The sequence below is a fragment of the Miscanthus floridulus genome, chromosome 1, assembly GCF_019320115.1.
Source record: "Miscanthus floridulus cultivar M001 chromosome 1, ASM1932011v1, whole genome shotgun sequence".
NCBI classification, from domain to species: domain Eukaryota; kingdom Viridiplantae; phylum Streptophyta; class Magnoliopsida; order Poales; family Poaceae; genus Miscanthus; species Miscanthus floridulus.
Genome location: NC_089580.1, coordinates 189788162 through 189804400, shown reverse-complemented (window position 1 = coordinate 189804400; position 16239 = coordinate 189788162). Strand labels below are relative to the sequence as shown.

General features: G+C 47.0%; 1 protein-coding gene across 1 annotated transcript; it reads right to left on the bottom strand.

Moving 5' to 3' along the window:
- Positions 1-9479: 9479 nt before the first annotated feature.
- On the bottom strand, positions 9480-13767 carry LOC136506436 (uncharacterized). The gene is made up of 5 exons (XM_066501371.1): positions 13609-13767; positions 12408-12674; positions 11782-11913; positions 10951-11067; positions 9480-10122 (listed from the first exon to the last, which is right to left on the bottom strand). Exons 2-5 carry the CDS (start codon positions 12672-12674, stop codon positions 9781-9783), a joined length of 858 nt encoding a protein of 285 aa, XP_066357468.1. The 5' UTR covers positions 13609-13767; the 3' UTR covers positions 9480-9780.
- Positions 13768-16239: the final 2472 nt, after the last annotated feature.

Genomic DNA, 16239 nt, shown 5'->3' with positions numbered 1-16239 from the left:
ACACCGCCTACCACGCCATACTTGGTCGGCTAGCTATAGCCAAGTTCATGGTCGTACCACACTATGCCTATCTGGTGCTCAAGATGCCTTCGTCTATAGGAGTCCTAGCCCTATGGGCTAACCTCTCAGTCGCCTATGCCTACAAGATAGAAAGTCTCATCCTCGCCGAAGCCACCGACCTCTCCATCCAGATGGCTAGCGTGGTCACTGATGCCAAGACGGCGCCCGCCGCCAACCTAGAGATCCCACCATGTCATTCGGACTCAAGAACGCCAGGGCAACCTATCAAAGGGCCATCCAGATGTGTCTCGATCAACAGATAGGCCATAACGTCGAAGCTTACATCGACGATGTGGTCGTCAAGTCCAAGACCACCAATAATCTCATCGTCGACCTCGAAGAAATGTTCACCAACCTGAAAAGGTATAGATGGAAGTTGAACCCTTCAAAGTGCATCTTTGGAGTTCCATCCGGCATACTCCTGGTCTACATCGTCAATGCCCGTGGCATCGAGCTCAACCCCGACAAGGTCTCCGCCATCACCAACATGAAACAGCCAACATGTGTAAAGGATATACATAAGCTTATAGGTTGCATGGCTGCTCTCAGCCGCTTTATATCACGCCTTGACGAAAAGGGACTATCGTTCTTCAAACTCCATAAGGCTTCCGAGCATTTCTCCTGGTCGGAGGAGGTAGATATAGCTTTTGAGCAGCTCAAGTTGTTTCTAACGAAGCTTCCGATCATGACGGTGCCTCAACCAGACGAAACTCTATTGACCTACATCGCCGTCACTTCTCGCGTCGTTGAGCGCGAGAAGGCCGAACACGCCTATAAGGTACAACGTCCGGTCTACTTCATCAGCAAGGTCCTTAATGAGTCCAAGATTCGCTATCCTCAAGTTTAGAAACTGTTATACGCTATTCTGATCACGTCGCGCAAGCTCTGTCATTACTTCTAGTATTACAAGATCACCGTGGTCACCGAGTTCCCTCTGGGGGACATTCTTCGCAACAAAGAGGCCAACGGCCGCATAATCAAGTGGGATGTTGAGCTCGTCACTTACTCCATTGAATTCAGAAGAAGGCCTACCATCAAGTCACAGGCGCTCGCTGACTTCATCGCTGAGTGGACCGAGATCCAAGAGCCCATCCCCGCTACTTGCCCCGAGCACTAGGTGATGTACTTCAATAGCGCCCTCGACATCAACGGTGCTGATGCTGGCATTTTATTCATTACGTCGACTAAGGACAAGCTCCGATATGTTCTCTGAATATATTTTCCAGCCTCCAACAATGTCGCCGAATATGAAGCATGTCTCCATGGTCTCCGTATAGCCATCGAGCTCGGTGTCAAACGCCTCATGGTGTACAGAGACTTCGCACTGGTCATCAACCAGCTCAATAAAGACTAGTCTTGCTCCAGTGAGAAGATGGACGCATATTGCGCCAAAATTAGGAAACTCAAAGAGAAGTTCTACGGTATCGAGTACCACCATGTGGTACGAGATCAAAATTAGCTCGCCGACCACCTATCTAAGATAGGATCTTCTCGCACCGCGATTCTGCCTGGGGTTTTCATTCAAGACCTCTTTACGCCATCTATTAAGGAAGAGAAGGAAGTTCAAGAAATTCCCCTCACCGAGCAGCTGGTACTTACAGTGCCTTCGCCGGCCGCCGATTGGAGGGAACAGTTCATCAAGTACCTCACCAGCGCTGATGTACCTGCCGACAAGACTGAAACCGAACGCCTAATCCGTTGAAGCAAGCATTACGTGCTGGTGGACGAGAACTTGATGAGGAAAAGTGCCAAGAAAAGGATACTGTAGAAATGTATCACCCAAGAAGAGAGAGTGAAACTACTTCTCAAAATTCACTCAGGTTCCTATGGCAACCACGCGGCCTTGAGAAACCTGGTCAGCAAAGCTTTCCGAGCTGGTTTTTACTGGCCCATGGCCATCACCGATGCAGAAGACCTTGTTCGACGTTGTGAAGGATGTTAATTTTTCAGCAATCAAATACACGTGCTGGCACAAGAACTGCAGATCATCCTAGCTTTCTGGCCTTTTGCATGCTGGGGACTGGACATGATTGGGCCTTTCAAGCCAGTGCCAAGTGGTTTTTGGTACATGTATGTCACCATCAACAAGTCCAAGTGGATCGAATACAAACAGCTTATTTCGGCTACTGCAAAGAAGGCAGTCGAGCTCTTTGAAGATATCATCTGCAGATTTGGTCTCCCAAACAGCATTATCACCGACCTCGGAACTACATTCACTAGTCATCATTTTTGGGACTTCTGTGAAGACCGATGCATCTCCGTCAAATACGTCTCTGTTGCCCATCCTAGAGCCAATGGCCAGGTCGAACGGGCGAACGACATGATCCTTGATGCCCTCAAAAAGAGGCTATATTAGAAAGAGGAAAAGCATCCAGACAGATGGCTCAAAGAGCTCCTAGCTGTGGTCTGAGGACTGCGCACTCAAGCTAGTCGTAGCACCGATGTGTCTACATATTTCTTGGTCTACGGCTCAGAAGTCATACTACCAGTAGACATTGCCTTCCGAGCACCTAGGGTGGAACATTATAATGAAGAGCAATCCGTAGCTGTTCAGATAGAGGACGTCGATAGGGCCAAAGAAGAGTGTCTGATCACCTGAATCCGCATAGCCAAATACCTAGAAGGCTTGCGAAGATATTACAACCACAACATCAAAGGTCATTCATTTGCTGTCGGCGATCTCGTTCTTTGTAGAAAATAGACAACCGAAGGGATGCACCTTATACGTTTCTATCCCTAGAACGCTCCAGATATGTACTCTCCACTCCATATTGAATGAAGTTTTTGTCGCCATAACTTGTCTCCATCATATCTCCTTTATGGTATAATCTCCATTTGCGGTCGCCTGCTCTAAGCTACTACTTAACAAACTCCAATACGTGATCTCCGCCATGTTTCTCCAGATCTCTAAGATATTTCGCCAACCACCGAGCAGCACACGTTCTGCTCTATGCCCTATGGAGAAGACCCAGTCTCCGATCTCTCCCTACATGTGCTACGAGCTTCGCGCTCTATGTTATTGGTGGTCGGCTACGGTTTCTTGGTTACGCCTGTTCCTCCTACACGTGCACGAGCTCTGCGCTCGACGTTATGGAATACGGGCTAGCTAAGGCTAAGAGCCTAGTAACAAACTAACTGCTCGGACGCTACTTATACTACGTATAATCGCGTTAGGGTTAACAATACAACAATTTTTCACCAAAAATCTGGCAAACTGCATAAACATGCACATGTCACTTTACAACATTTATACACATACATAAATGTTTATCTGCGCCCTCACGCGTTTTAACTATCTTCTCCATCTGTTATAGATTATTCTCTGAGCAGGTCATTAGGCTTGGCCATCGCCGTCCATCTCGCCGAACAGGTCGATGTCGCCGGCCAGTTTCTTCGCCGCGTCCTCCACATCATTTCCAGTTGCTGATGCTCCATCGTGCCCGTCCCTCTGGCGAATCTAGCCCCTATTGCTTGAAGGTCAATGACAGGGTAGTGGGATCGGACCACCGCTAGGGCATGTGTAACGGCGGTGACGGTGGTGTCGTGGTTGAAGCTTTTGAAGTTCTCCCACGCCGCCTTGCACCTGTCGATGATGGTGTCTGGGCGCAGCGGCCTACCGTTGGGCTGAGGAGCCACCTCCATGTCGATGCAGTCGAGCACCAGCTTGACTCCGACAACTACGTCATCGAGCTTGCTCCTCTGGGTTCTGGCCTCCTGCTCCAGCACATCGAACCGGGCATTGGTCCTCTGACGGTAGTCTGCAAGCATCATAGGGATCCATCAAACAAAAGAAATCACACCAGCAACAACTCCGACCATGAACTACTCATCTTTCAACTCCTTGGCCAACTTCTCCTCTCGCCCGGATGCCTTCTCCTTCTCCTCTTGGAGTTGCCCGATGTTTTGGCGCAGCTGGCCAAGCTCTGTATCTTCTCTACAAGCATATCGGTTGTCAGCAACAATATGATTGTTCAACAATGCAAAGCAAATTCACCGATACGCCATACCTTCTCTGCTTGAAGACGTTTCTGAGCTGCTCGGATTTGCATTCCAGCTGCTTGGAAAGACTCATCAGTTTCTCAGAGCTGCCCCACAACTACTCGAACACAGTCGCCAGCTGCTCGGATAGGATGCCCTTCTGGTATTCTAGATCCCACACGTTGGATTCAGCAAGATCATGCTCGTGCTAGGCCTTCTGGACGTCTTTCTCCTTAAGCTTCACCGCCTCCTTCAGTTTTCGTTCTCCTCGGTGAGGGGCTCCATCCTCTTGATCAGTTGTCGCCGTTGTTCGGTAGTCCAAGCTATCCCCTACAAAAGCACCAAGATTATGAAGAACTCCAATCTTTAATGACATAGATAGACATTGTTGACACAATACTAACCTTAATCAGCTTCATCATCGTCGAAAGGGTGGACTCTAGCCTCCTGATCTCCCTAGTGGTGTCCTCCTCCTCAACGACCACCACTTCGTTGCCCCACTTGCGAAGGATTCGGATGGCTTGAGGTCGTGATTCCTCATGCTCGATCTCTTCCACCTCATCCTCCTCCTCCATAGCTGGTGGCGCCACCTAGGGGCTCCATGGCCACATAGCGTGGTTGATCACGCCCTCCGACATCTCTAGGAGAGCTGCCTGCTCCTTTGGTTCCACCGGTTTATCCGCCCCCGACTCCAGCGTGGTGTCGGCAACTCTAGCATCTACCTTCGAAGATCTGGTGGCTCCAACCATTGCCCTGTGCACCACCGCTGGCTCGTCCGCCGTCGACGCCAACTGTTCTCCGCCGCCAAGTTCATCAGCAGCGGCGGTTGACTCCTCCGTAGGCCGCCGAGCACCCGAGGACTTAGGGACGAGGTCTGCTGGCATTGCTCCCACGCTGGGACCAGCCCCCAGCTGCTTGTCGGTCTAGACAGATGGATTCAAATCCTCTGTACGCCTCACTCTGCATCAGATTAGCTCATCAATCACCAAAAGAGATAAGCATACGACAACAAAATAAGTCCAAGGTAGGGATACTTACGTGTTGGCCTCTCGGTACACTTTTCTGAACCGGAGCTGCCTACCAGAGCCCCTAGGCGTGGCCTTGGGGTTGACTCACGCACCCTGGGGTTGAGGTGTCGTGGCCTCCGCCGTCGGCCTCCCTTCTACTTGTTGCTCGGGGACTCCCCTCGCCTGCTGCTTGAGGACTCCCTTCGCCTGTTGCTCAGGGACTTCCTCCCCTCTCTTCGATTGTACCTCCACACGCGTGTTGCGTGGAGGCACTTCAGTGCTCGGGGGGAGCTAATGGAGCCCCGTCATCATCCAACCACTTGGATATCACCGCACTCTACGTCTGAGTGGTCTGGTCGCCGCCAATTGAGATGTCGCCTGGCTTGCGGGGAGCAGCACCCGCCATCTTCCTCTTCTTTTAGGCCGGCTCATCTACCGCTGCCCTCTTTCCCCGGACTTTCTCCAACACCGGTGGGGACTCTCTGTCCGACCAGCGTTCGTGCCTCCGGACTATGATGAGGCGCTGATGGCACCCTCCTCAGGCTGAGTCGTTGGCCGGGCATCCGCCACCTTTGGCCAATCACTCCTTGGCACGCCCGAGAAGTACGCCACTCATTCCTACGAATGGATCTTTTCATAAGTGAATTAGTTCACTACTCGACAATGCTACAGGATACAAAGGATCAGGAACAAACAACTGAGACTTTTACCTAAGGAGGCGGGTTCATGCAGTTAAAGGCACTCGTCTGCCCTGACATGCTGAATGAGGCATTTGGAACGAAAAGCCCTGCAGCCCGCTCTAGCACATCATCCTTTGACAGCCTCTCTGACCTCTCCCGAGTGCCATCGGTGTCCCCCTTGAAGTCAAAGCCCGCATGGGCCCTCTCCTTGCAGGGCTGGACGCGGCGCACTATGAAGCTCGCCGCCACCAATCCGCCATTCATCTTTATGCCCTTTATTAGGCCGAGGAGCTCCCTCATCTGCTCTATGTCAACACTGCTCGGCCTCTCCGACCAGCTCCTCTGGTTCTCTAGAATGTGGTCGATGTCACAGCGGATGGCGAGATGGCTCTGCTTCATGTAGAACCACCAGGTGTTCCACCCCTTCAGCGAGGTGTTCAGTGGTATAGTGATGTACTCGTCCGCCATTTCATCATGAAGTTGAAGATAAACGCTGTCGACCACCTTGGAACCACTGCCACCCTTCTTCTTCAGCCATAACAGATGACGGAAGAGGTTAAAGTGGGGAAGAACTCTGAGATACGCCTCATAGAAGTGGATAAAAATCGAGATGTGCAAGATAGTGTTTGGGTGGAGATTGCACAGACTAACTCTCCAGAACTCCAATAGGTCCCTCAAGAAAGGATGAACGGAAAATCCTAACCCGCGCCAGAAATAATCTTCAAAAACTACTACTTCATCTGTATGCGGCATCGGGAAGGGCTCACCGCTGGCTGGCCGCCATCCGGCGGTGACACAGTCAGAAAGGACGCCCGCCTCCACCATCCTGATGATCTCCGCCTCCCCCATGTTCGACGGCACCCACACGTTGTCACGACTGGCTCTGGCAGTCGTCTTCTTTGGGTTTCCAGCTCCCCTCTTCGACGCCATCTCTTAGATCTAGTTTAGGATTGGCGACGGAAACGCGTGTGAATGAGAATCTGGAAGCACGAGGGCAGAGGAGGAAGATGAAGGAGCGAAGTGGCAAAGGTGTGAGCGTGGGGTGCGGCGGCGCAGTTATAAAGCACTCCCCCACCTTTCGCATTCGAGGGTTTTTGGGAAACCGCTCCATGATTTGTGTCTCTCTGAATTCTCCGCAACATCGTGGTGGGTCGTTACCTGGGCTTTTCGCGCAACTGCAGCCCGTATAGCCCACTTATCGCCGTAATTTGTTACTACTCACCGAATATTCACCGACTTCACCGCCATCTGTTACGGCTCAGTAATTACTATTGTACAGCCATTACTCTGGTTTTTTCTTCGTGATTTGTTTTCTCCAAGATTTCCACTTGTGGCTCGGGGACTGTGTCATCAATATGACTTGGTTCCTCACCGCACTAGGGACTTTCTTCCGTTGACTGTTGTTTCTAACCCTGGCACCATATGACCACATCACCTACTGTCAGGCTCGAGGACTAAGTGGGCACACTTCACCATGCAGTGAATGTGTTTTCTCATTTCGGGGCTACACCCGGGGACTGACTGCCTGCTCGGCTGGTCTTCTGCTATTCTTCTACTTTGGACCATGGCACCACGTGACTGTGTCATCTACTGTTAGGCTCAGGGACTAAGTGGGCACACTTCACCTTGCGGTGACTGTGTTTGCTTTAATCTGAAAGACTCCGCGCCTCCTGAAGTTGAAGAAGACTATCTCCCTTTCTCGTGGTCGGACTCTAAGTGGGCACACTTGGTTCACTGCGGGGAAATTTTGGATTTTGAACTTGAGCTCCTTACATCCTTATGGCAAACCGTACTTGGGATACACTGCTCGGTGACAGTTCACACTGCTCGGCGATGGTTCACAGCTGCTCGGCGACGGTTCACAACTGCTCGGCAACTCATCACGGCGGTCGGACCATGAGTTTGACTGCTCGGCTTTATTCGCACCTGCTCGGACAAGCTCAAGACGGCGTTGCACAACGGATACAAGGCGCTCGGGGGACTAGCTGTGGGGGTACGACCCCGGATACCCACGGCAGACCACTTGGGCTGCGCCCCCAGGGGCAGCCTAGCCCACAAGACGAAGCCTTGCGGAGCACGACGCTGCTCGGCGCGTCCCGCAAGACACCGGGAAGATATTCTGAAGATACTGCGAGATATGTTAGGATACGTATGACCTGTTATTACTTTTCGGTTATCTTCTAGATCTAACCGACCTCCAAACATATGCAATATTATACGATAGTCAATACAATCCAACAGACCACAGGAGTAGGGTATTACGTCACGCCAATGGCCTGAACCTGTCTAACTCTTGTGTCTCTATTGTTTTCTTATTCTCGATTACATGTATCTCTACCGATCAATCTACTTTTATGAAATAACCATCGGAGAACTGCCAACAATATTACGAGAAGAGCGAGCGACCTCACGAGATAGAGAGAAGGATAGTCACTACGAAGCCAGCATTGGCGAACCCTTATTCCAACGTCACGTCAAATTTGGACTTTGCTACGTGCTTCGGTGCTTTCAATGGCTCGTGCTAGTTACACGACGTTGCCGCCTGCCGCCTGCTCTGCTCTGCCACGGCGCGGGCTCCTGGCTCCTGGAGTTCTGGCACAGCAAGACCCTGCTGCGAAGCCGGCCCAACGCATGCACGAGCGAACGGAGGAGAGAAAGCGAGAGGTCACTACACAGTGCACACTCCGACGCAGCGGGTACGCGGGAATCTGGCGGACTGCCGCTGTCCGTGGCCGCCCCAGCGAGCAGCGCGCCCTCTCTCTTCAACTTCAACAATGTGCCCAAAAGTGGCAGCACGCAGCACCTCGTCCGATCTACAAAAACAAGTTTGGCAGGGCACAGCCGCACAGCACAGGCAAGTGGCAAGGCAGGCGAGGCGCCCTTGTCCTCCTGTGCAGCGCTGTGCAGGGCCGTGCAGTGTCGTCACTGCAGCTGAACTGAACAGCTGACGCTGCGTGCCGTCCAGCGTCCATGGACGTGCGTCGCGTCTTTGCGCCTGGGAGATGCCAAAAAGAAAAGGCGTTTTTCTCCGCCGGAGATGGAGCGGATGAGATGAAAAAATAGTACTACTAGCCTGCACTGCGCGCGGCTCCTTGCTGCAGCGTCGCAATTCAATCGTGTCCGTTGCAGACAAAGGATCTCCAGGACAGGATTCTCTCCTGACCCTCCGCCAGGACCCAGGAGGCTGTTCAGTAGAGTTTCTGGCCGTTCCATACGCACGTTTGTACTCTCGACTGTGCTAGTAGCAGTAGTACACTACTTCTCATCGGAACTAGTATCTCCCAGTCCCAGCCACGAGCCAACCAGACGACTGGATTCCAAAACCACACCTTTGCATTGCCAGGATTCTCAGGTCCAGCTCATAGTAGTACGTATGGTATCCTTCAACAGTGTCTGTACGGTCTACAGCGCTCAACTTCTGCAGTTCAGCACAGTATCGTAGATTCTTGGGCCGGTGAACCTTGAAGGCCAGACGCAGTGAAGTAACCAGCCATCGCTGCGATTTGATTTGTTTTGCTAGATTGCTAGAAACCAAAGCAGTTCTAAGAGGGATTTTGAAAAAAACCAGGACGGATTTTGAGAATCTCATAATCCAAAAGAAAAAAAAAATCTGGATAATAAGGGATGCGAATTCTCGTAACCCTAAACCAATCCAAGCGGGACCGAAAATAAGCACCATTTCTCGTAACCCCAAACCAGTCAGAGTGTCCAACGGCCTTCAGGTACCTGTGGCCCTGTTCGTTTCGCTAAAATTTAGCTTATGCTAATGCTGATTCATTATGAGAAAAAACACCGTTCGTTCGCTGAAAAGTACAGCGCGGCAGAAAAGGCCTGCAGTTTTCGAGTACTGTGCACAAAAAATTTTCATCGTCTCGATTGCTAAAACGACTCAAAAAAAAACATGTCAACTAGACTCCAGGTAACTCGATACCCAAGTCAAAGATCCTAACGGAACGGAACTAGTGTTACCGTTCACTCGGTTAAGCACCAAATCGCTTGTAAACCGTTGTCAGCTCGGCCGTATCGTACTCCATTTGCTAGCGCCAGCCGACGGCTCAAGCGTCGAACAGTTCCGGCATATGTATGTTCGTTATCCCCTTGCTTTTCCCCGTGAGGCGACGCTGCTTCTTCTTGCTGCCCTTAGGCTTGGTCTTGGGTGCAGCGTCAAGGATCTGGGCTAATGCGCGCCGCTTGGTCGTGTTGGTCATTGGCTTCTCGCCACTCTTCTTTAGCTCCTTCTCAATGTCCAGCATGTCCCGTGGCAGCTCTGTCTTCTGGAATAGCTCCTTCAGGTCATTGTCGACCGTGATCTTATATTTAGGGTCATTAAAGTACGCCATGTCTCCCTGGGAGTTGGCGCTTGATAGCCACCAGACATCACCTGATGCTTTCAGAGCCTGGGAAAAAAAATGTCATACTCCAGATTAACCTAACTCTTGACACCTATGATACGACGGAGAACAAAAGGCTACTCTCAAGCTGCAAATACAGACTGCAATACATTGGTCACCAGACAACACCTCCGCATTCGCAGTGGAATAGATGACAGCCCAAATCAGAGAGAACCACACGGTTCAAAATAAAAAGATGAGGCAACCACTACTTGTTCCAGAAAGTAATAAGCCAAAAAAAAATCAAACTGTGGAAGTCCTAGGAAACCTACTTCTACAACATACAAGCAAAAGGTTCAGTCAATAGTCACTAGTCCTCCGTCTCTAAATAACTGTCGTTTATATATATATATATATATATTAATATATATGGTATAGAATTAATATCATTAGATAGATCGTTGAATCTATTTTTATAATAAATTTATTTAGAGATACAAATGTTGCACACAATTTTTTATCAAAAGCGACAGTTATTTAGGAACGGAGGGAAGTATAATTTAAAAATAGCATTTTAATAGGCATTGTTTGGGTGGGTGGGTGGGTGGGGGTTGGGGGGGGGGGGTGTTATCAAGAGGTATCATGTGAATCTTAGTACCTTCTCAGACATTAGTACAAACTTGGTACCTCGTAAAAAGCAAGGTCATAAACTCATAATTTGGTATATCCAAACGGACTGCAAAAAGGCTCATTTAGAAGACCAAGCCTTCACACACAAGGCTAATTGGCTTCTTAATATTTGAATGGGATGAGTTCATATCAGCTCAGTCACAAAATTGATTCGCATAATTTAGCTAAGCTTTCAAAATATTGAACCAAGGCCTATGTAGTTACCTGCAAATCTTCCAATACAGATGGATAAGCATCTTTGATGTCCTCAACAGGAAGGCCAAACTCATGCTTCTTGATCAAACCAAGCAATTCATCTCTTCCTGTCAAAACATGCTTTGGCTGCACAAGAGCAAAAGGCAGGTCAGTCCACAATGCAAGCGAACCATATAAAAAGATGAAAACCCTACTCTCACTTAAATACCCTCCCTCCATCTCTTAACACAACTTAAGTGGATAGTCAATTTCAAAAATGAATCAATATGAATGCATGGCAGGTTTAGATGGTTTGGATGGTTTGGACATGTCCAACGGAGACCTCCAGAGGCACCGGTGCGTAGTGGAATCCTAAGTCAGGATAGTAATGTGAAGAGAGGCAAGAGGAAGACCGAAGTTGACTTGGGTAGAGGCAATAAAAGGAGACTTGAAAGGATGGAATATACTCAAAGACTTAGCCTTAGATAGGAGTGCTTGGAAGACAGCTATTCACGTGCCTGAACGTTGATTGCTTCTGCTGGGTTTCAACTCTAGCCTACCCCAACTTGTTTGGGACTTAAAGGCTTTGTTATTGTTGTTGTTGTTGTTGTTGCATGGCAGGTTTAGCTTGCCACAGGCACGATCAAACAAGACAATTGAAAGTTTCAGCTGGCACATTCCTTGTGTGTTTAGATCTAGAGATTGAGCAGTGAAATCGAAAGTTTTTTTTTAATGTAGGAGACATGCATTTCATTGAAATCAAAAGATTTTATGCATCAAAGTAATATTCATGAAACAATTTCATTCATGAATGTGCTAATTCAATGAAACTGCTAACAAAATGACATCGAATGCATTTACCTTGTAAGAGAAACGAGTCCCATCAAATAAAACTTTGGGATTATTCCTTAAGCTGTCAAATACAGCCTTGTTGCCATGAATATCAACATAGGTAGCTTCGTTTACTTGCTTTGCTGTAAATGATTGCCTTGTCTGCAAGCACAAAAGAAGCTACATTAATTCATCCACTATCGCTATAACATATATATATCCCAGGAAGAAGGTTCGAAGAAAATATTCTGTATTTCCTTCCTGGACTGGGAAGTTTCTAATCGTGCCAATTATCCAAAATAATGCTAGAACTGATGTTGCAGCAACACTACTCATGTCTGATGACTCCACTAGTATATTAATTCCATTTAATTTAAAGGAATATTAATATCATGTTACAATACTGCTCAACATTCCCAGTTAATACCATAACATCGTAAGTAGCAGCTGAACCTATGTAAGAATCATCCTTTGTCCAACACCATAACATCGTAAGTAGCAGCTGAACCTATGTAAGAATCATCCTTTGTCCAACACCAATCTGATTTGCAATTAATAGGTGACCACTTTCCAATGCTAGATCAGTTGTTAGTATATGAGTCAGAAAATTGGTACAATTGCAGAAACTGCATCAAGTTGGATTTTTTGGAGATTACCTTATAAAGCAGTTCAATCACTAACTTGATCTGTACTCCCACAGCAGACTTCCTTACTGAATTGATGTGCTGTAGCCTTTCCGTATCATTTGAGAATTTAATAGGATGCAGTGGTTTTACAGGAGCCAATGGGGCACTGACTGGTTGAATCCCTGGAACAAGTTTTGGCGTTGAAATAGAAGCTTGGCTTGGAAAAATGCTAGATAGAATATTCTGGCACCTCTCTTGCTGCTGTTTAAATTTGTTCAGACGTTCATTCAGAGCCATCTGGATGGAAATAAGCAAACATTTATATAAACTATATATGGCACCCAGCAGCATAAGAAAACGATTACATGGAATATATTCACATTTCTAAATTCATAGGACCAATGGCTATCGGAGATCTGAGCATTGTAGGATGTACCGCCCACTGTTTGAGGTGCCTAGCACTTTAGGACGATGTACTGCTTCTCTTTTAGAAGTGATATAACATCAAATTAAGAATAACACCTTTTCAATTTATAAGACCAAAAAGACAAAAATAGGAAGTCGTGTGATAACCAACTTCCAATACAGCATAGCATTAATCACTTGTATCACTCAAACTATCCTCATAAACTTAGTTGTCTATGGTATTTTCAGAACTTATGGCAACGCCTGATACAAATATTTTATATCTTATTAAGCAGTGTTTGCAAAGAACTGAATGGATTGAGGATACCATCAATGTGATGCCATAAAACATACAAAGATACGATGGTTAGGTTAGTAACAAATTGAGAGTACGGTGCTATTTCAGTGTGACAGTGTCTACTCAAACTCATCATCAAACCATGTGCTCTCAAATTCTGTTGATACGTACAAAGGCTAAATTGTTCGTATATTGAAACGCCAGTATGATAACAATACTAATACATATTCCATCTTGTGCGCTGGTTAGCTAGCACTTCAAACAATTCATCGACGCATCATCTTCCCAATAATAGTCCAAAATAAGCCTCCCGATTTCAAAAGCAGAACCCCGAAAATCGAGTTAGGAGCAATCATTCAACCAATCGTCGGAATAGGACACAATCTCTATGCAATCCTACTAAAGTCCGCTCCAAATTCCACCGTCACAGGGCCGGATTACCGGATTTACCAGATTAGTCTATGCGGCACCCAATTCCGCCCTAAACGATAGGGCAGGCGGGGCGCTGTAGGCGTCCGGAACACCTACCGTGTATCCTCGATGAAAGGCCGAGATTCCGGTGGACGGAGCGGTCGAAGCCTCGGAGGCGCCGGGTCCGCGGCGATCCCTGGAGGGGAGTACGGAGTAGGGTTCGGTCGGCGAGTGGGAACTCGAATCCGGTGCGCGCGTTGCCGAAGCCGGCTTTGTTGGACGAACGGCTCGTCTGCGCGTGCAGTTGCAGGAGCACTAGTATTTATCGTCGGATTCGAGGCGGTGGGCTGACGGACCGAGTATGTTGTACGGCGCACAAGATTGGTTGTTTAATGGGCCTACAGGGACGATTAGCCTCGGTATCGGTTGGGCCTAAACAGTTCTACTTAGGCCCATTTCAACAGAACATTGTGACGAACAAGAAATACTTGTTGGGCCGAATTAACATAGAAAATCATAAAAAACAGGAGGCGGGTGAATGGTGCTCGGCGCTGAGCTGGCTGCCGAGCGCTCGGACCCCATGATTTCTCCAATATATCAAGTTTCGGTTTGTATTTTTTATGAATGTAAACTTTTATTTTCAGGTTGCAGCTGTCTCCAAAAGGACGTAACTATGATATATGTGTCAGTTTAAGCACTTTACATTTGACCAAGTTTCTAATAAATAGTACTCACATTTATGGTTCCAAATCAATTTATTATGAAAATATATTTTGTAACTAATCTAATAATATTTATTTGATATTATAAATATTTATACTTTTTTATTTATAATTGGTCAAACTTGATATACTAAAACATGACATTGTTCTAAAATTGCATTATTTTGGGGACGGGGGGAGTACTAGCTAGAGGTAGCCTGATGCATGCAACAAGTGGTTGGATCAAAAGTGCTTTAAGCGACTACTTTGTTTTGGACATCCTAGCTAGAGATGGAAATTTTTGTAAGGACTTCCTGAGGCCATGTTCGGTTCCCGGGGAATGACGTCCCGGAACTGTTCCGGTCAGGAATGTCTATTTAAGGCCCCGTTTGGCCGGGCTCCGGCGGCTCCAGCTCCCGCATGTCGGCCGCTGGGCGGCCGACATCCGGTTACTGTTCACCGGAGCCATTTTTTCTCTTCTCCTTTCCTCTCTCACTGACACCACCGGAGCCGGAGAAGCTCATTTTTCTGGCTCCGCGGCTCCAGCTCCTGTAGGCACTTGTCGGCTCCTGGGCGGCCGACACCCGCCTACAGTGCAGGAGCCGGAGCCTGCGGGAGCCCGACCAAACGGGGCCTAATTTGTACTTAGCAGACTTTAGCAGGAATTGTTTCGGGGCGAGAATGACTCAAACGAACGAGCCCTGAATCATTTTGCAAAGAGTGTAAGCAAACCATACGAGATGTATGTGAGCTTTGCGACCAAACATCTCGAGTAGTGTACAGATGCTAATATGGCTATGATATAATTGTGTGCTGTGCTCGATTTAAGTTCCGTTTGGCTCCAGAGGGATCTAAACAATCTAGATAGAAAAAAAAAATCTAATGTGTTTTACTGTATTCCATGTCTATGTGTTAAAATATACTAGAAACTAGTCTATTTGGAAGGGGTTATAGGTTTCTAAAAAAAAATCTAGATTCTTGGAATCCCTAAGGATTCAAATGGGACCTTATATGTGTTTCATGAGTGTTTATTGTCTAACATGGTTAATGCTGATATATAGACAAATCATATTATGTGGTTATTTTTTTGTGTGGCTAGCGTTAGACAATTGTCGCTATAAATATACTAGTCCATCAACCCGTGCTGCCGCACAGGCAAACTTTGAGATACTGAAGCAATAGAAATTCTTATTTAATATGTACTCCCTCCGTTCCTTAATATAAGCCATATAGATTTCTAAAGAAAATTCTAAAATATAGGTACGTATCAGCTCCCACGCCGATTAGTTTGAAAATCTTCCCACCGTACATAGCACATGCCACAACCAATCCCTTAGATTTAGGAAACAATCTGATTGGGAGAGAGAAAATGGCTTGATTTTCCTTTTTTCCTCGGTCTTACATTCTTCCCCAAGCCGTGCGTTAATATTGGTGCTAAAAACTATATGGCTTATATTAAGGAACGGATGGAGTACTACCTAATAAAAATTACTTCATAGAATTAACTTCGATTTGAATCTAGAGTTACACACATGTATAGAATTAGCTTTGGCATGATTGTGAGAGATCGGTGTGGCACAACTATGGACGTCACATTAGTTTCATTCCACGGTTAGGTGTTTTATTTTCCTTCATTTGTTTTGTGTCCTGGTATGACTGACTTTGTGCAGTATATAGGCATGATGGACTTTCCTCTTTAGGATTTGAATTGTTTGCATAACAATAGGACTAATATATCTGATTACGCTAATGGTTCAAATTTAAAGTTTGATAAAATATCTTACTGTTACTAATTAGATGTCTCAATGGATGCACCACGTTAATTCCCACCAAAAGCGTTGGGAAAAAAGGATAAAGCCTAGAAATTCGCACAACAATAAGTAACCACTGGCCTTCAATTTGGTAGACTCGAATCATCATTGTTGATAATAACTATTGTATCTATTATAATTTTTAAAAAGTTACCTATATTTGCCATTATGAAAAAATGCATAGGGTAGCCCCCTAATTTTGCATCTAAATTATTCACCACTGCCATTATGCAAGA

Bases quoted from the DNA above. Each gene is read 5' to 3' on its own strand.
- LOC136506436 (XM_066501371.1), bottom strand. From the start codon at position 12,674: ATGGCTCTGAATGAACGTCTGAACAAATTTAAACAGCAGCAAGAGAGG. The intron at 11,068-11,781 runs GTAAATGCATTC...GCTCTTGTGCAG, and splicing joins GGACTCGTTTCTCTTACAAG to CCAAAGCATGTTTTGACAGG. The intron at 10,123-10,950 runs GTAACTACATAG...TTTTTTTCCCAG, and splicing joins CTGTATTGGAAGATTTGCAG to GCTCTGAAAGCATCAGGTGA.